At 34.5% G+C, this 20,891-nt stretch overlaps 2 protein-coding genes across 3 annotated transcripts in view; both read left to right on the plus strand.

Moving 5' to 3' along the window:
• The first annotated feature begins 9,572 nt into the window (after positions 1-9,572).
• LOC136269692 (E3 ubiquitin-protein ligase TRIM71-like) overlaps positions 9,573-20,891 on the plus strand; it is a 34,145-nt gene continuing 22,826 nt past the window's right edge. Inside the window, exon 1 of the mRNA XM_066082910.1 lies at positions 9,573-9,734. The gene's annotated coding sequence lies outside the window, so the exon portion shown is untranslated. The remainder of the gene's footprint in view (positions 9,735-20,891) is intronic.
• LOC136274926 (uncharacterized) lies at positions 9,612-19,436 on the plus strand. 2 transcript variants are annotated; one of them, XM_066082903.1, is made up of 3 exons: positions 9,645-9,749; positions 16,342-16,421; positions 17,087-19,436. In XM_066082903.1, the coding sequence occupies exon 3, from the start codon at positions 17,090-17,092 to the stop codon at positions 18,767-18,769; it is 1,680 nt and encodes a 559-aa protein (XP_065938975.1). In that variant the 5' UTR covers positions 9,645-9,749; positions 16,342-16,421; positions 17,087-17,089; the 3' UTR covers positions 18,770-19,436. The 2 variants fall into 2 exon arrangements, with proteins under 2 accessions (XP_065938976.1, XP_065938975.1); XM_066082904.1 differs by lacking the exon at positions 16,342-16,421 and having other exon boundaries at positions 9,612-9,749.

The following is a 20,891-nucleotide window of genomic DNA, read 5'->3' on the forward strand; positions in this document are numbered from 1 at the left end:
ACAGCCAGAGAAAATTTGAAAATTGAACTTGCAATAAATGTAATAGGCGAAGAATAGATTAGATGCCTTAAATTTTACAAGTGTTTTTATTCATAATTACACCTTGTGATTAATTGCATCCCAAATATTCATTAAATAAAGGTATGATAAGAATCCCTTCACAATAATTATAACATCCCCTGTGTGTATTGTTGTTACATGTAGTATACACACGCCAACAGTAGCTCTCGTGTATACATGTACACGGCCGTTTAAATTTGACAGCAGGTGTGATAAAGCCTTCCAGTATGTATTAGGGGTGGAGAGGGAAAGGGATACACCATAAACCTTGTTGTTAATTGGGGATATCTCTCTCTCTCTCTCTCTCTCTCTCTCTCTCTCTCTCCTCTCTCTCTCTCTCTCTCTCTCTCTCTCTCTCTCTCTCTCTCTCTCTCTGTTAAATTGAAGTTACCACCTTACTTACTGTACTTTGTAAATAACAACACAATACTTACTTTGATTACAATTTATATATACACAAACAGACACACATTGCTGACATTTGAAACTTGAAAATGCAGCAGATTTTGTTTTCATTTCCGTAATTAGATGGATATTTCAGTCAAATATGTGAGGTAATCCTCAGGCATATGCATGTAGCATCATTTTTGAAAATGGGAACTTCTCAAAATCATGAAAATCCGAATTCGTAGCTTCATATATCATTACTTTTTCTGTTTATTTCCTCCCGTTCAATTCAATTTTTACATGCTCCCAAAAAAGCGAGGGGGGGGGGGCAACTTCATGTTAATTTACTTTTTCATGTGTAAATTAAAAAAATGTTTGCTGCGAGAAAAGGGAGTCGGGGGTTGGGCTTCCCCCTCCCTTGCTGATGCTACGTTCCTGTTCCTATAGCTTGAATGTGTTGTCCTTACATCAAAGTCTCTAAATTATAATCGTTATCTCTATATTAGGAAACACACAATAGTTTGTTAGATAATCAGATTACTATGAATGTTTTCATCCACTGCGTTCTTTGTCACTATCCAACCCACCCCCTTCCTCGTTAAATACGCGGATTGGGAGATAGTTAATTGCATTTTATTGAACATCATGCGCGGGTCCGAAGGATAATTGTGTTTGCCGTGCGGGGGGGGGAGGGGGGTGGGTCCGGGCATATATGCTATAATTTTACTATGTAAATTTAATTAATTTTCATTTTCCGGGGGGGGGGGGTCGGGACCCCTCCGACCCCTCTCTAGATCCGCGCATGAACATGTTGGGCGAATACAGAAGGAACTTCAGATAGCTTTCCCTTTTGTCAACCATTGCTTTTATCCAATACGCTTATACCCCTACCCATCCCGAACAACATAGCCTTCCTTAAATTCTCAAATACATGCATCAAGTACCTGAAAATAATGTCAACTGAATGAACTGATCACAATTGAAATGTGCCTATTTATTGATTATAATTATATTAAATAATCGAAAATAATAAGTTTATATATATATATATATATATATATATATATATATATATATATATATATATATATATATATATATATATATATATATATATATATATTGTTCAAAGATACTAATCTGTATTCAAGAATTTTATGTATAAACGGGTTGATGGAAAAATATTTACAGAGAGATGCTGGACTAGTACAATTTTTGTGTGATAAATAGCATCATATCATAGGTGTAGATTTTTTTCAAACTGAAGAAACATGTTTTCATCCAATACCTCTATCATTCATGAAATACATGAGCTGATCATTTGTACCGGCAGCGAAGATCATAATATACTTTAGCAAAAATAATTAGAAATGGGGTGATATTTTATCTCTATTCGAATGTTTTCACGTTTACCACTATTTTAAATGTGTTATTTGCGGAATTTTCATGCCATTATATTTGCAGAATACTAGTTGTTAAAATATTAGTGGAACAGCACCACATTTTTTCGAAAACGTTATAATTTTATGTTGATATATACGTGGTGCGCTGGTCAATGTAGAAATGATAAAACATTTTTATTGAAGAAATTCTGCTTTTTCTAGGTCATTAACAACTAATGCACGTGCGTTTATTTATAAATTTATATGAATTCTGTACATGTCGCTATAATTCCCGTAACTCACAATTATAAAATCAGTTCAATAATCAGACGATCATAGAAAACAAACGATATTAATTGCATGTTAGATTGAAGATAACCAAAACTATATACAGACTTTTTATATACATAAAAGATCTCTCATGATATTTGTGATAGAATATAATTTTTATCTAACGACCTCTAATCACATCTTTAAGCTCATTTTAATGGATTAAAAAGAACTCATAGCTCGTTTGAACAAAACATGACTTTAAATTGCTAAAATTCGTCAAGTCAAACCCATTTTCGACTCTGGTTTGAAATCATTTTGTATACCGCATGGTCTCGTGACATTAAAAATCAAAGTACTGAAGTACTGACGGGAGTTGATTTTATCGATTATCATTTATTTAAAATCAAGTGTGATTTTCCATGGCAAGAAGTATCAGTAATCGAAATATTTCTGAGAAATTGTATGGATCCAGGCAAGATTGAACTCTTATCTTGTTCAACCAAACGCTCGGCTGTCTCCGTTTATCTCCGACAAGCAAGAGAGACTCTGTTTTGTCGGATATTAACGGAGACAGCCAAGCGTCTGGTTGAACGAGACTACATTGAACTCTAGCGTAGGAATACATTCGACTTTAAAAAATATCTAAACTGTTTGTAGAATTTAAAATCTTACTATTTTCATGGTATTAATATACAAGTTTTCTTGAAAAACAATGCTTCAGAATACATAGCATCGAATTTATCGATTATTTTCAAGAACTAAGTGTTGTCAGCGGTATTGATTTGTGCTTAGGTCCAAACACTGTTTCACTTTCGCTTAGCCCGAGTAAGTGCATAGGAGAGTTGATTAAAATCAACTCTCAAAAATCAGTTTATATTTCTTAAAAGAGCAGAATCGTCATTAAATCATGTTTGGTAGCAAATTTAATTATAAATAATACAGTTTATATTTATCTATGAGTGTAGAATGGCAACTTTGAATTTGCCAACATTGTCAATACAAATGAAAACACGTACATTGTCAATTACCTGTAAATTGTATATACATGTATAGCACTTATAGGTAGTTATACCAAATATAAAATGAATGTATTCAATTAATATAAGTTCATTGTTGTTCATTGGGTTATCATTGCGGTTCATTGTGGTTCAACGACCTCCCCTAAAATGTATAATCATCAGATTACCAAAATCACACTTTAATTAGTTCCATTTTCAATATTTAAATTCGAATGATACAGAAATGCAGCATCCTTGTAACTCTTTCCCAAAGAGTTCTTAAACTTGAAAAATGAACTTGTTAATAAAAATACATTACAAAATTAGAAATTATATCGAATGAAGCAATAAACAAATTTTAAATGACTATATTTCAAACGTTTAATGATGAATTCTGTTGTAATGATAAAGCGTGAATCATTTAATTCTCAGCGTATTTATCATTTTAAATCAATAGAATTTCCTTCCAACTATTATCTACTTACATGAGATTCTCCGAAAAAGAAGTGTGGCCAGAAACTAGCTTCAGTATTTAGTGCATATTAAACGTTAAACCGATTTTTTCAACGATGACTTTAACATGTTTAATTTTATATAATATATTGACAATTTGAATCTGTATTTCCTGCTGCTATGAAGTATAAGGCGAAGTTTTTAATATACTGACGCGCTGGGGATATCGATAATAAAACAATATAATACAAATTAATGCATTCAACGTCTGAAAACCGCACAGTTCAATGATAATAAAAACACACAATAAAAAGTGGGAAATGCCCCAGTCACACATTCACGGATCAACTCCACGGTTCTACTACGGAATATTTTCCACGGTTGACACCGCAAAATCAAATAATCGCTAATGCCCCAGTCACACATTCACAGATCTACTCCTAGGTTCTACTACGGAATATTTTCCACGGTTGACACCGGAAAATCAAATAATCGTTAATGCCCCAGTCACACATTCACGGATCAACTCCACGGTTCTACTACGGAATATTTTCCACGGTTGACACCGCAAAATCAAATAATCGCTAATGCCCCAGTCACACATTCACAGATCTACTCCTAGGTTCTACTACGGAATATTTTCCACGGTTGACACCGGAAAATCAAATAATCGTTAACGCCCCAGTCACATATTCACGGTTCTACTACGGAATATTTTCCACGGTTGACACCATAAAATCTAATGATACGGAGTTAGTACGGATGCACTACGGAATGGATACAAATTGATACATACGAATTACTACGGATTTATACGGAGTTAAAACGGACTTTTACGTTCTAAAACGGTTTAGTAAGTTTTTCTAAGGAAGAACTACGGTGGTTTCATCCGTAGTGGAATTTTGAACATGTTCAAAAATTGTCGCAGCTATACAAGTATTGCTACGTTTGGATACGATAACAGACGGAAAAGCCACGGGTCAATACATATCGCCACGTATGATTCCGGATCGCTTCCGTAGCTAATCCGGCATTTAATCCGTGAATGTGTGACTGGGGCAAAAGTAGCCGGTACCCATATCATCAAAATATGGTACGTATATCCAGAATTTAAAACGCTGAAATACGACTGAATAAATAAACAGAGCAGTGTAAACTTCCAAACATGCAGAGCTTGTCGCCATTTTATGATATGCGTACCAAAGTGGTACACATATACATGTACATATCGGCTTAATGTACCAGTGCTCAGGGTCATTTAGCCCCCCTGTCGTTTTTTGTTCAACGTACAAGTAGAGGTTACACCCACCAATGGGATTGCCCTCACTTCGATCGCGTGAATAATGTGATACTGGGAAATTAAGTTTAGGATATCTGCCATAGATAATTTTTGATATAACATACTATACTCTGTCCCGAGTTTTTGCTTCCACCACTTTTTGCTTGATATTTCAATAATAGTAAATACCTTTGTGCTCAAACTACGTTCATCCACTAATATGAAAAATGTTCAGATTATCTGTTTTGAAACGCCCCCTCTACCTCTTCAGGTTTCAATACTCATCCAAAAATTGAAAGTCTACGGAGATTTTGCATTGCATAAGCCATTAATAAGCCCGGATGATAATGTTAAAAAATTTCAGGATGTATTCCGAGTGTATTCCGAAAGGAGAAAAGATGTAAACATTTCCCATTACAAATCTCTGTAAGAAAATTGTTTTCGTTCCTGTGAAATTTTATGAGTGAATAGGGATAATTGTTCAATGAAGATATCTTGGATATATTCCCTTTCATCGATTTCAATTGTATTTCTTTCACATGTAAATGTATTTTTATTAAAATCATCAAAAAGTGATGGAAGCAATAACTTGGGACAGACTATAGCTTTTATGAACATTGTCACAACTGACTTGTTGTAATGGGTTCTTTTAACATTTACACCTTATGAAATCATATGGATGACTCTTGTTTTCCAATAAACCACAACAATATGAAAAAATAAACAATAAATTTATCTACATATGTACAACGAAATTATTAATCATAGTTCTCAACGGGCCTCCATAATCTTGTGCATAGTCCACATCTTTCTACCACGCTCCACCACTTTCCACCATGTTCCACCAGGATCCACCACGCTCCACCACGATCCACCAAAATCCACCCCGTCCCCTCAGGTTAACAATAACTTAAGAATTTTAAAATTGGTCACTGAGTTGTGGCAGTAAAAATACAGAAAATGTAGGCAATCAGGTCTCGCAACGCCAGCAGGGGAGACACAAGAGACACACCCAAGTTCACACAGCAAGGGCTTAACACACACAAAAATACTGCTCGGCGTCCAGACCTCTTCTCACACAAGTCAGCCCACACCCCATATATATATAGTCATCAAAACTAAGAGGTATATTTATACTGTTGCAAATAAGTTTTGGGTTCGAAAATATTTGGAATAACGAACTCGAATTTTTTTTATATGAAAAAGGACATGATTATTTCATTGTCCGTGAGGTAGAACTGATGAACCAAAAAAAAATTGTTCATTAAATACCGGCATGCTAAAAAATTCTTATTTGTTTGTTTTGTCCGAATCATAAAGACAGTATTTTAAATTACATATCTTACATTAGTTTTCATTTACTTCTATATCCATATCATTCATTGACTTTCATATCCATCAAACCGTTGCATGCATCGCTCCATTGTAAAATTACCGATTTTTCCATAGAGCGTGGCAAATAACAGGAGTATACCGGTATATAGTGCGACGAATCGTTCAACAAGATAAAATCTGCACATAAGGGGAAGTTTCCCCGGGGAAGAGGGTTTTCTTGGGGGGTACCATGTCAGAGATAAAACGGGGCTTGGTTTCTTTTGGGGGAAACAAGCTAAAATATGGTATTTTGGCGGAATAAAGCGCATTTGGATATTGGAAGCGTTGCACGCATCGCTCCATTGTAAAATTACCGATTTTTCCATAGAGCGTTGCAAATATATAGAGCGACGTATATTATTCTATAGAAGTTTATCAAGATAAAATATACACATACGGGGAAGTTTCCCCGGGAAGAGGGTTTTCTTGGGGGGTACCATGTCAGAGAAAACGGGGCTTGGGTTTTTTGGGGGATATATATATATATATATATATACACACACACACACACACACACACACACACACACACACACACACACACGCACACATGCACACGTTTTTGTGTATGTACATGTATATGTATGATTTGTTTACTATGGAATATTCGGCAGTTTTTATTGAAAACTTTATATATTCACATTACAAATGTACTATAATTTGTAAATTCTTATGAAGGTTGTTGTTCAATTTAAATAAATGAGTGACTGCTAAATTGTTTTCACTTTCGTCGTAAAAACACATTTGCTGACAGCACATACATGTACATTCCTTTCTCCAATTTCACGAGATTTTCGTTTTTCATTTCGCAACGTCAGCAAAATACACGTAGCTCAGTCAGCAAAACAACATCGTGGGAATTTTCACCTATTTGTAAGGCGTGGTCATTCCTTATAAGGAATGTTTTGACTTCGTCATGCAAGATTAAGCCGATTTAAAAAGATCTAGTATGCACATAAGAGAATGTTTTCACCTGGATGAGGGTTTTCTTGAGAGGTTACATGTAAGCAAAATCGGGGTTTCAGTTCCTTGGGGATACATCAATATATAACAGGAATTTTTAACGGAATAAAGCTCTTCTCCCTTTGTTGATTGTATCTTGTTAAATAAGAGCTGTCGCTCTATACAATTAACTGCATTAAAGTGGTAAAAATGTTCGTTTGAATGGAATGTCCTAAACTTTGTATTGAACGTCAATTGTTACATAAGACACGCCCATTTCCTAAAAAATATAACGAGGAAAACAGTATTCGTAACAATGCTTTCGGAGCCGCTCATCTTCTAAACAGCACAAGCAGGGCTGCGGACCCTAGACACAAGCTGACTCACAATATTTTCTCCGTAAATGTTTTCGATGACCTGCGCATATCTCAGTCAGGCGCGTAGCATCAAGGGGGGGGGGGGGCTGCCCACCCCCACCCACTTTTTCTCGCAGCCACAAAGTTTTAAAAATTTACATAGAAAAAACTGAATTATCATGGACTTGGCCCCCACTTTTTTGGGAGTATGTTAAGAATTGAAATGAAAAAAGGACATGAAATTGTGAAATTGAAGTTAAATACTACGTGCCCCCCCCCCCCCCCCCCCCCCTGGATGGATGAGGATTTTGAAGATTTTGGGAAACTTAAAATAATATTAATTTTCCTTTTTTTTTTTTTGCTTGTCAAGATATATTGGATGGGTCTGGATGCTATGCGTGCCTGCAGTTCCCTCAACAAGCCGCGAACACAGCAACAAATGCAGAAGATCGAAGAAGACGAAGAACGTGGCTTACCCCTCTAAAACGAAAAACTGAAACATGTGCATATATGTTGTAAAAAAAAACAACTTTTCTTTATTTGCAATACACTACATGTAACAGGAAGTTCAAAACACATATGTGTTACTAAAATATTCTTGTTTTGAACAATATCACTGTTTCTGAACATAGTTGGAAAGAAAGAAAGAAAATGTTTTGGTGTATAATGTGCGTGTGTGAAATTCATGCTAGTGCTGTTTATAGAAGATGAGCGGTTCCGAAGGCATTGTGGCGAATAATGTTTTCCCCGTTTCAAAAGAAATGGGTGTGTCTTATGGAACAATTGACGTTCGATACAAAGTTTAGAACATTCCATTCAAGCGAACATATTTACCACTTCAATGCGCTTCATTGTATATACTCCTGTTATTTGCAACACTCTACGGGAAACTTGCTGATTTTACTACGGAGCGTGCAGTACATGCACTTTAAAGAAGCGCTTTAATCCATAAAAAGACCTTATTTTAGCTTGATTTCCCCCAAAAGAAGCCAAGCCCTATTTTCTCTGATATGGAACCCCATCAAGAAAACCTTCTCCCAGGGGAACTTCTTCTTATGTACAGATTTTATCTTGTTAAATCGCTTTATAATATGATTCGTCCCTCTATATATACTCCTGTTATTTGCACCGCTTTACGGGAAAATCGCTGATTTTACAATGGAGCGATGCATGCAACGCATTCACTTGACTGAAGCTTTTTATTCCGTTAAATTCCTCTTTTATATATGTACAATGTATATTTATATACGGAGGTAAGCGCCTTTCTAAAGTGCATGCAATTCTTCTTAGTTAATTTGCCATTTAGCATACAATTCATAGAAGAAACTGTATGGTTTTTTTAATAACATGTGCTAAATATGGCTTATTCCGTAGGCGTAAATCACATAAGTTAAAAAGTAAGTTAAATTTATAATTGATCTGCTATTTTAAAAATACTATACCTGTTTTATTGTAAATCAAAAATAGGAGCGCCATATTCAGTTAATTCAAAGGTTGAAAATTGTCATTATACATGACTGTGTAATTCCATGGAAATGATCTATCGAAATATTCGGGTAGAATCTGCATACATAGAGATGATACCGGTAAATAAACTTACCATATACAGCTTTTTTGCGACTTATTCCGAAATGCCTAACATTCACCAGCTTTCTTCGTGACTTTATTGGTTATTTTTTAAAAATATTCCTCGATGATGAAGACTTATAAAATCTTAAATAATACGTACAATATTTATGCTTGGCTAACTCAATGATTTATTACCTTGTGATCCATATTATTCAAGAAGGATTAGCACCAAAAAACTTATTTGCAACGCGTTGCAGATAACAGTATATAGCCTTGACTTCGATAAAAATCAATACTAATAATATTACTGTCCTTCCACTGCATTATGTTTGATCAGGGACGTAAAATACGCCTCTGGCTTGATTTCATTGGCATATCAAGAAATATCAGACTATAACCTTGATTTAATGATTAAAATTATTTAACCATTGCACTGACACAATGAATTGATTATATCCGGAAGTTTTGTTTTGTCTTTTATTTAAATCAGTCACGTGATTTTAATAGGCCGCCGACCTAGTCTCGTTCAACCAGACGCTCGGCTGTCTCCGTAAATCTCCGACGAGCCGAGCGTCTGGTTGAACGAGACTAGCCGCCGACCAGGTAGAGGAGGAAACACGAACTAGGAAGATCAAACATGGATATTGTCGCCATTTTGAGTTGTAGGTCTTTATGAGGTGCGTAGTTTGTAAACGTATGTTATTACTGATTGTTGAAGAATTATTTTAATCTAATGCTATAACAGAGTTGGCGAAATTGCCTAAACTGTACCAGTTTATGAGTAGTTTTGAGGGAATCGTTAAAATGGAGTGTGACTAAAATGGGTAGTGAAACCCGGGCCGGGCCGGGATTTTCGAAACTGATAACCGGGTTTTTGTTGATTTCTTAAAAAATACTTATTTGTTCTGCACGAAGTTTGCAGGAATATTTTATTACAACTTGTTTTGTCTTCGCTGAAATTTTTATTATCACAGAACGAGTTTTTCAATATTTATCACACATTTTCATTTTTCAGGTGACTAAAATGGGTAGCGAGCCCGGGTTACACATTTTGGCGATATTAAGCGAATTACATTGTTGAATTTGGAAACTTGTGTATTTAATCATTACTATTTATGTTAAAATACTTAGCTAATTCAACAATTCCGTCAAAAATGCCATTTAATAATGATGATATACACAGATTAGAGCTTTAAAATTTAAATTAAATTAGAAGCAAGTCAATCAAAAATAAAACAACTTTTAAAAATTGAAAAAAAAACTTATCCAATTTATCAAATTTAATTTATTTGATGTATTCATACATTTTATAAATGAAATGTTTTGTAATTGTTTTAGCAATTTAATTTTAAGTTTAATTGAGGAATAAATTCAGTATCTGTATTGCTGTATATTTTGGAGGTACAGTACTAACAACGCTGATCCCATATTTAACCATGCTCAAAAATCTTCTTCTCAAATACTATTTGACCAGAAAGGCTGTAACTTGTATGGAGGCATCCTCAGGTAGTGTAGATTCAAGTTTGTCCAAATCATGGTCCCCAAGGGTAGGGGGGGCCACAATGGAGAAATGTATAGAGAAAAGCTTTAAAAACCTTCTTCTCAAAAATTATTCGGCCAGAAAAGCTTAAACTTTTGTGAAGGCATCCTCAGGTAGTTTAGATTCAGGTTTGTTCACACCATGGTCCTCAGGGGTAGGGTGGGGCCACAATGGGGGATGAATTTTTACATAGAAATATATAGAGACAATCTTTAAAAATCTTCTTCTCAAAAACTACCAGGTATAAGGCCAGAAAAGCTCAAATTAGAGTGGAAGCATTCTCAAATAGTGTAGATTCAAATTTGTTTTAGTCATGGTTCTTGAGGGTAGGACAGGTCCCGATGGGGGATAAATTTTTACAAAGAAATATATATAGAAAATCTTCTTCGGGCCACATGGATGAATTTTTATAAAGGAATATATAGAGAGAATTTCTAGAGAAAAATGGAGCCATAAAATGGAGAGGGAGGGGGGGGGGGGGGTATAAAGGAATAGAGAAAAATCTTCTTACAGGTACAACAAAAAAAGGGGTTAGGTATTTTCCAAATAAAAAAATGCGGATAAAAAATTGGCAGATTTTAAATGGTTTATTAGCAATGTCTACTGTACTTAGTTGTCAAGATATTTTGATATAGCTGCAATAATGTAGCCCTCTTCGATTTTTTATATCTGATGTTACTGGAGAGGGCTATAATTCCACAGGATCTCCGTAATGGTGCAAAATTGATTTTTTAATGCGGCTGACTTCGATCTGAAAAGATCCATTTTTTATTGGACTTCCTTTAGATAAAATGATTTTTTAATTCAGGTTAAACAAATTAACCATATATAAATCAAAACCAGATAAAACACATAAGCATGTTTACCAGTCGTCTTTTTCAGCAGCCATGACAGTTCTCGCGTGATTTTATGGGATGTACGCTTAGAGTTTTGATGGGCTTGATAACGTGAATGTCAGTGTAAATAATCGATCTTACCTCGTTATATCACTAAGACATTATTTAAGGAAGTGGTATATAATGGAGAATTCATATTGACCGCGTTAATTATGTTTAGAATAGGGGAATTCCTATATTCAGTTCAAGATCCGCTCCTGAATTCTCATTGGCTGTCCCTAAATAAAACCGGACAAGGTCGGTAAACTTGGCGGACAAATTCAACTTTCGTTGTTAACATACACGAAAAATAACCGATATATGGACTATACTTGATATTTTTGGATGAATTTATGCCATAGACATCTACAATGTTTGAGTTTAGGTAAGAAATGCAAATGTTATTGTCATTTATGTACGATTTGAGATGGTATCGTTTTGGGAGTGAATCACTCCCGCACTTGCACCATTACGGAGATCCTATGGAGTTGTAGCCCTCTCCACAAAAAAAAATTGGGAGAGGGCTACATTATTGCAGCTAATTTTGATACTGTAATTCCAATTTGATCAGTTAAGGCTATTGTTGCTCAGGTGAGCGATTTGGCTCCTGGGGATCTTGTTTACTAACATACAACTTGGCATAGAAATAGTAATCAATATTTAGAAAGACTTTACTTTTGGGCAGAATATTGGCGTAGGAAAATATCATGTTTTTCAATTCAGAATTGCTGCAAATTAATGAGTCTGGAAAAAGGTAGTGACCTTGACTTGACCTTTCTGTGATTAAACTAATAGAATCATTTGGTTATATGATCTGTTTTACTGTGTCAAAATTTCATGAATTCTTATGCCTCCCTTCGAAAAAGGGAGGGCATATTGCTTTGCTGCTGTCTGTCGGTCCACCAACAGTTTCCATTCATTTTCTTTGCAGAGGATGAACATATTGGAATTAAATTTGGAATACATGTTTATCATGATAATATCTAGGTCAAGTTCGATTTTGGGTACGATCGAGCAATTTCCAATAGAGTTATGGCCCTTGGACGTAGAAAAATTCCAGTTATTTACAATTTCCGCTCATTTTCTTCGCAGAGGATGAACATATTGAAATGAAATTTGGTTTACAGGTTTATCATGATAATATCTATGTCAAGTTCGATATTGGGTATGATTGAGCAATTTTCGACAGAGTTATGGCCCTTGCACTTAGAAAAATTCCAGTTATTTGCAGTTTCCCTCATTTTCTTTTCAGAGGATGAACATATTGAAATGAAATTTGGTATACAGGTTTAAATCATGATAATATCTAGGTCAAGTTTGATATTGGGTAAGATCGAACAATTTTCGACAGAGTTATACCCCTTGGACTCAGAAAAATTCCAGGCTCTGGGATCATGAAACTGTCTTAAATCTTAAGTCAGACTTAAGTCAATAAATTTGCACTTAATTTTTAAGATTGTTCTTAAAATGGAATACAAAAAAAATGACTTAGGGTTAAGTATGAAATATTGTTTTAAATCTTAAGACTGCTATTAGGCAGACTTAAGTTTATAGATTGTTACCAAGTAAGTTCAAAATGGCGACACTCGTTGGATTTTTAATAAGAAATGATCAGCAAAGAGGGCGGTTCCCTTGTCCTCGGGTTTTCTATTTATAGTTGAGGTTTTTCCCTTTGTTGACTTGCTATTGAAGTTATTTCCCTTTGTTAAAGTAAAAGTGTGTAAGCATGTCTGTATAATGACTGACATGTTATCCAGTAAGAAAATACGCTAATATTTGTGTGAAGCATCTTTTAAATATAATTTGTTAACTTTGTGATAAATGTATACAGTGGTAACAACGTTATTGTTGACAAGCCAATTGTGTTAAATCATTCGTGTAACGTGGGTGATCGTTCGTGTAACGTGCGGGATCGTGCGTGTATCAGGAAAATTGGTTTGCGTTTTTTACCGTGCGTGTTCGTGCGTGATCGTGCGGTTTTTTCGTTTTGTAACCTTTTTTACGGAATGCCAGGATTTATTCTTAAAACAAAGACAAGTAGTTTTTGTAAAACAATGTGAATTTAAAACTTTTTATTATAAAAGAACATTGACAGTTGTTAACATTCATTCTCTCTTTCGTCCTTAAATACATTTTTTAATTTCTATAACTCATTCAATCCTTTATTCGGTCGAGTTAGTTTTGCTTAAATTTACAATCAGCCTATATCAAGCATCAATTGTGTCTTCTTGACAAATAATTTCAATCATATTAGCAAAAGCGACACGTTGAATGAAAGCGGCTAAGCTTACCCATTCCCCGTTTTAAACTAAACGATTATTCCCAACGATTTTCTTTCAAATGAGAATACGAAACGCATTATTTAGTAGATTGTATACACATTTGTTTGAAATAAAATTTATTTAGACGCTTTAAAATTTAGAATAAAAAGAAATAAATCAATTATTTACTGTACATTATGAAAATATTGGATGTGAAAATTCGAAATTCTATGGAACAAGGTAACAAATTTACCTGTATCACGCATAATTAAATCGTACGTAAGAGAATTAAATTACATAAAAAGTAAACTCGTATGTAAATAATTTCGTGTAGATTATGCATTATCTTCATTTCAATTACACGTAGTTTTCTTTAACTTATGATTGAAGTTATATAATTAACATTTGTTATGGAGACAAAATATTAATTTGTGTGTGAATCCTTTATATTTGTGTATGGGTGTGTAAAAGTGTTAACTCGTAAAATACAAAACAGTGCATGACTAAAGTACATGCTGCTTTTCAATAACACACAAACATAAAGCAATACAAATTAAAGTAATACGTTTCTTTAATTCTAATCTTAAAAATTAATTTTGATTTTGCGTGTTTAATGGTGTAGAATCGTTCGGTTGCGTGTTTTATCGTTTTTGTTCGTGTATCGTGAAGATTCAGTAAGTTAGTGATCGTCCGTGTATCGTGCGTGATCGTTCGTGTATCGTGCGTGATCGTTCGTGTATCAGAATCGTGCGTGTCGTTTGTCAACAATAACGTTGCTACCATTGTATAATAATGTTTACGATGCAGCCGATAGGAATCTTCAAACGAAGAAGAGTTCCACTTTTAACAAATTCGGTCAAAAAATCGCGCGAGTTACTATGATGTTTAAGCTAAGACAAATCTTAGCTAAGTTTTTTCTTAGATCATTTTATGATCAACTTATGTAAGTAATCTTTAACTAAGTTTGAATCTGAGATTTAAGACAAAATTCTAACTTAAATTTAAGACAGGTTCATGATCCTGGAGCCAGTTATTTGCAGTTTACGTTCAGATGTATGCATTTAATAACATGTAATATTTCCCATTTGTGATGTAAATTAACTAAGTCATTCTATTTCTTGTAAAGAAAAAACAGCTCACCGTAAATAATCGAATTAAAGTCAGCAGTGAAATAACAAGCATATAGGGTTAGAATAAGAGAACAACACCATTCTCTGTCCCGAGTTTTTGCTTCCACCACTTGTTGCTTGATATTTCTATAATCATAAATACCTTTGCGCTCAAACTACGTTCATCCACTAATATGAAAAATGTCCAGATTATCTGTTTTGAAATGCCCCCCTCTCCCGCTTCAGGTTTGAATACACATACTAAAATAGGAAGTCTACGGGGATTTTGCACTGAATCAGCCATTTTTAAGCCATGATAACTTAAAAAAAATTCCCCGAGGTGTCCCAAGTACTTCCGAATGGAGAAAAGATGTAAACATTTCCCTTTATTTATCTCCATAAGAAATTTGTTTTCGTTCCTGTGAACTTTTATGGGTGAAAAATAATAATTGTTCAATGAAGATATCTTGGATATATTCCATTTTATTGATTTCAACTATATTTCTTTCACAGGTATGTGCATTTTTATTAAAAATCATCAAAAAGTGATGGAAGCAATAACTTGGGACAGATTATAGTTATTTATAAACAAAAGCATTTCATCAATTTAATTTACCCGGTATGTAGTTTAAATAGATAAAATAGAGAAGATTCTATACTTCTTCACATTTAATAAGACTGAACAATTATAATAAATTTTTTTTGAAAATTATAATCCGGCTGCAAAGCATACTTATCAATTTTTGAATTGGCTATGCCAATTTAAATGGATTGTAAAAATACATCGAAGAAGCAATGATAAATAATTTTAGATATTCTCAAAAAATGTAACATTTTAGAACTACATATTGTATGTTATTCTAGATAATTCCATTAATTTAAAATAATATCTGCATGTACCGGTACCTAGTGTCGTGTAGGTGTCGGTTATTTTTTAGTCAGGGGGGATAAATTTTCAGACAAATACTTTTATTTATCTGTAATTTATCGTCAAGACCACGGCGGTGTTAATTTGCTGGACAACTCTACTGAAGGGATGCGCGGTTTTACCCGAGACACCTGTTTTTGACCGCGGGGGCGCATGAAAAATACGGGATCAGCGTTGAGAGTACTGTATTAGTCAAACCCTTTGACACAAGTACAACCGTTATGGAGAGGATCTTATTTTTTTTTTAAATAACTGTAAACAAATGGTTTCATGATTATTAAAGCATTAATCTGGCAGAGTTATTAACTAATTACAAGTTAACAACTAAGTATTATCAACATTATAAGAAATAAACATCAGTTGCACAGTATGTTGTTGCATCACCCGTATTTGTAACCCCTAAAGATTAAACAGTTTCGAGTAATCAATCATAACAAAAGTTAACTTAGGCTGTGAAAATGTGTTTAAAATTGGTTAATTATCATTTCTTTGCCTTTGGGGTTAATTTACAAGATTATGAACTCATAATACAAGGCGACTTCAACTTCTCTTTCAGAGTAAATTCCGACAAAGTTACAGATCAAAAAACGACTATTTCGCCCTCTAGGTTGGTCCTTGATATGATACATATCTAAAGTAAGTAAAAAGCGATTGACTGTCCAGTGTGAGATCTAGAATTAGTCAAAAGCGATGCACGTATTAATGTAATTTAAGTAATTGTAGCCTCACAGTAAAATTTCTCGCTCTCTCTTTCATTCAGATCATGCTCTCCTTGGTTACAAAACTAGCTGAAAAAGTACGATTTGATAACTGCCTTTTTATCCTCAATTTATTTGCAAAAGAATTTTTTCCTGGACCTCAAGAGAACATGGGAAGCCATTTGCAATTTACTGAGAAATGTGGGTTCAATTCTGATAACAGAAAATTCATTAGGTCAAAGGAAGCAGTATTTTAAATTTTGTTTTTCGGTTTGGAGTTAGAGCTTGCAGTGCTTGCCGACATTGATATATTAAATGATATTGTCCTACATGTCCTACAGACCTGGTTTTACAGGTTGGGACCAATCACTTGAATGGGTCATTATAGCCTGTTTGGGATATAATATCCTAAATAGTCAGTCACATTCTTTAAACATGTTAAAGATAATTATATGTTGGAGAAATTCTTGTTTAAAAGCATTTAAATGTCTTCCTGTCTTTTAAGCTCTAAAGTGTCCTGTTTGCAAGAACCAAAGTTTTATAAGAAATAGTCAAATGGACAAAAACTATAAAAGTTATATATCAACCTTTTTATTTTTTCAGAGCATGAGTAAAAAGTATATGACCATGGACAAGCGCTGGGCCCAGGATGTGTTACGGTGTCGTCTCTGTGAGACCCCGGGCCCCCCTATGTACTGTGACATTTGTCACATATATCTGTGTAAAGCCTGTGTGGGGGAACATCTCTCTGATCAATCCAAAGAACACAAAGTGCTGCCATTTAAAAAAAGAGGATCTACTCCTAACTGTCCAAAACATTCCTCAAATATAAGTGTACTTCACTGTGAACAATGTGACATTCCTATTTGTGCAACATGTGCTTCCTCTAAAGAACACAGTGGCCATAAATTTATTGAAATAACTAAAAACATTGACATTAAGAAAGAAATAATTCAAAAAGATTTACAAGAACTAGAGAAATCCATTTATCCTAAATACCAAGAGATTGCATCTATTATTCCAGTCCAGAAATCTGCTCTGAATGAAAACTCCCAGAAATTAACAACAGAAATCGACAGACATGGAGAAGACTTGCACACAGAAATAAACACCATTATCAGAAACATGAAATCTAACATGGAGGAAATGGACACCAAACACCTGGCTGTCTTAGACAAACAGGAAGATGAAATTAAACACACCATTTCTGAAATCACACAGACCATTACTGAACTGAAGACGTTACTGGACTCCAATGATGTCAGCCGTGTCTCTGCCTACAAATCCAGGAATGATGAATTCAGAAGATTGCCTCCTAAACTCACAGTGTCCTTACCAAGTTTTACCCCTCAGAAGATCAACAAAGAACAGCTTTATCAACAGTTTGGTTCTCTGTCAGCGTCATCTATCAAAACAGAAGAACATGGCTACACCATGGAATCTCCCGGTGCTGAGTCCTCTCCCCTGGACAGACCGCTCATTGATGTACCACGGATCATCACACAGATAAAGACCAAGTATGAACGATTATACAGTGTGTCCTGTCTGAGTGATGAGGAGATGTGGACGTGTGGTGAGGACAAAATCATGAGTCTGTACAACCTCAGTGGGAAACTAGTGAAGTCAGTCAAAACCAAGTCAGGGGACTTTGCACGGGACATAGCAGTGACAAGGAGTGGGGATCTAGTTTATACTGATGACAGAGATAGAACTGTGAACATAGTGAAGAATAAAAAGATAAAGACAGTGATCAGACTACGGGGGTGGATACCTCTCGATGTCTGTAGTACCTCCTCTGGTGACCTCCTGGTTGTCATGGACAGTGATGATGATAAACAAACAAAAGTTGTGTGTTACTCTGGCTCCACAGAGAAACAAAGTATTCAGTACGACGACAAAGGACGACCTCTCTTTTCATCTGGTGAGTACACTAAACACATCAGTGAGAACAGGAACCTAGATATCTGTGTGTCCGACTGTGGAGCCCATGCAGTAGTGGTGGTCAATCAGGCCGGGAAACTCCGGTTTACCTACACTGGTCCTCCCTCTACTACCAAGGGATCATTTAGTCCAATCAGCATCACAACAGACAGCCAGGGTCGGATCCTGACAGCAGACATTAACATTATGCACCAGTGTATCCACATCCTGGATCAGGACGGACAGTTCCTCCGCTACATTGACAATTGTCATTTACAGGGTCCACTGGGTTTATGTGTGGACACCAGAGACAACCTCTTTGTGGCTGAGTACACAGGTACAGTGAAGAAAATACAATATGTGTAGAACATTACACAGCAGTGTAACATTGTTTATATGTATTACATGTTGACAAACTGACTGTCTGTATATATATAACATGTATTAGCATAAAGATAATTAATTATATTATATAATAGAGTCATGCATATAAAAATATACGTCCATTTAGTTCATGTCAACAATATCATTGTTTTGTTTATCATGTTTATACATCATAATAACAAACTGTTTTAGTGTAGTCATTGTATTGTCAATGAATTAAATGTTTATACATTTAATGTCTAAACAAAATGTGTACATTATAAGAATACAATCAGAGAAACCTTGTTTGGTATTTGTCAAAGAAATCAAAACATTTTAATGTTGATAAATGACACTAATGGTAAATTAAATATCTTTGAAAAACTTTTTTTAGCTCTCCTTTATATTAAGGTATGAGTTAATTTCTATCCTTTAATATAAGAAAATATAAATCATACATTTTTCTTCTGTTAAACATTATCAAAGCAGAAAAAATGAAGGTACATGTACCACATTTGTTGAACATTTGAGTGGTGTTTATTTGATCTTTGTCCATTAAGATTTCTGTCACTGAAGATTGAGTAACTTTTGTTTCTTACAAACTAGTAATAAACCCTGCAGTTGTACATTGTATACCTTAAATAATGTGTTATTATATCTAATAAATGATTTGTAATCAACTTTGTTAATTGGTTTTAATTAGTTTTTTGACCACATAATTTTAAATATTACGGTAAAATTGAAATGGACTTTCATGTTCAAACGGATGGAGGAAAATGTCTGAATGTTTGCATGATCTGGTAAAAATTGTTAAAACTGTAACCCCCATCCCCTTTTTTTAAATCGATGTTTGCAAACATGAAAATAAAAAACAATAGACTACCTGAAAGGTTCAGCCAAGGGCTATAGGCTTTTGTTTATTTTCCTGAAACGTTTGGTTGAATGTTTTATTGCATCAAAAAAATTCTAATATAAAGTAGTCATCGCGTCAGTCATTTGTTGTATTACATTGCCTTATTTTTTAATATCAAGCAATTATAAAAGCATGAAATACTTGGCTTTGAGTTTCTAAAATGAAGCACTATTTGAAGACGTAGATATGCATATATTAGTATTACATGCGCAGATCTAGAATTTTTTCTCGGGGGGGGGGGGGTCGTTTGAGTTGGGGGGGGGGGGTCTGAGGCATATTTTTGGCAATTTTATTTTGTAAATATAAAGAAGGCCAGGGAAACAGGCTACTAACCCCCTCCCCTTCTAGATCCGCGCATAGATATTCAATACCTTAAAACCTTGAGAATTAGCCGGATTTGATAATAAGCCGGTTTTCAAAATAATCCACTTATTTTTTGCATTGAAATTACTAAAAAAAACATGTTTTGAAATAAGACAGTCTTGACAGTGCCTTTCATTCAGGAAAGATTGTGTTTTCTACAATCAAGATATTTAACACAGTATTATTTTAATTACTAGTATTTTATTATGAAGGTATTAGCATTTATGATTAGTTTTAAAATAAAACATCGAAATCTTAAGGAGTAGGTCAAGTAGTCGCCATTGCTAAAAGCTCACTGTTTTAAAGATAGACGCGCAAAATGAGAGACACAAACATTTTCATTTAACTCTTAACAGATGTTTAGCTGGGTATTCTAGAACAAACAAATAGTTCACAATCAATTGATTACAATTTATTGGTTTCATATTAAGCCGTGATTTTGCTCTCGTCGTTTCCGGTATTTTGTTTGGATAATGAGCCGTGAATTGAAAATAAATAAACAAAAAATACAAAGTTGACAAAGTAAATCTACTGAAAATGTCAGTTTTTTAAAAGTATTTTAAGGCACAGAGCATTGCTTCGAATTCAAAGTTGAAGAGGGCAGCCATACCCCTAAAATATTTAAGTGTAAAAATTTAAAAAAGATTGTTGGAGGGAAGGGGGTTGTTATTTACTACTGAAAACTTTATTACAGTGATTTATATTATGCTTTTTGATGAATTTTTTACAGTTACAGAAAAGTGGAGGGACAATTTTGTATAGCCATACTGTGATTTGCAAACATGTGAGCTCCCCGTTCCCGTGCGTTGCTATATGCCTTTTATTTACTATTAATTTTCCTATAAATTC

This window comes from Magallana gigas, chromosome 4, assembly GCF_963853765.1.
Source record: "Magallana gigas chromosome 4, xbMagGiga1.1, whole genome shotgun sequence".
NCBI classification, from domain to species: domain Eukaryota; kingdom Metazoa; phylum Mollusca; class Bivalvia; order Ostreida; family Ostreidae; genus Magallana; species Magallana gigas.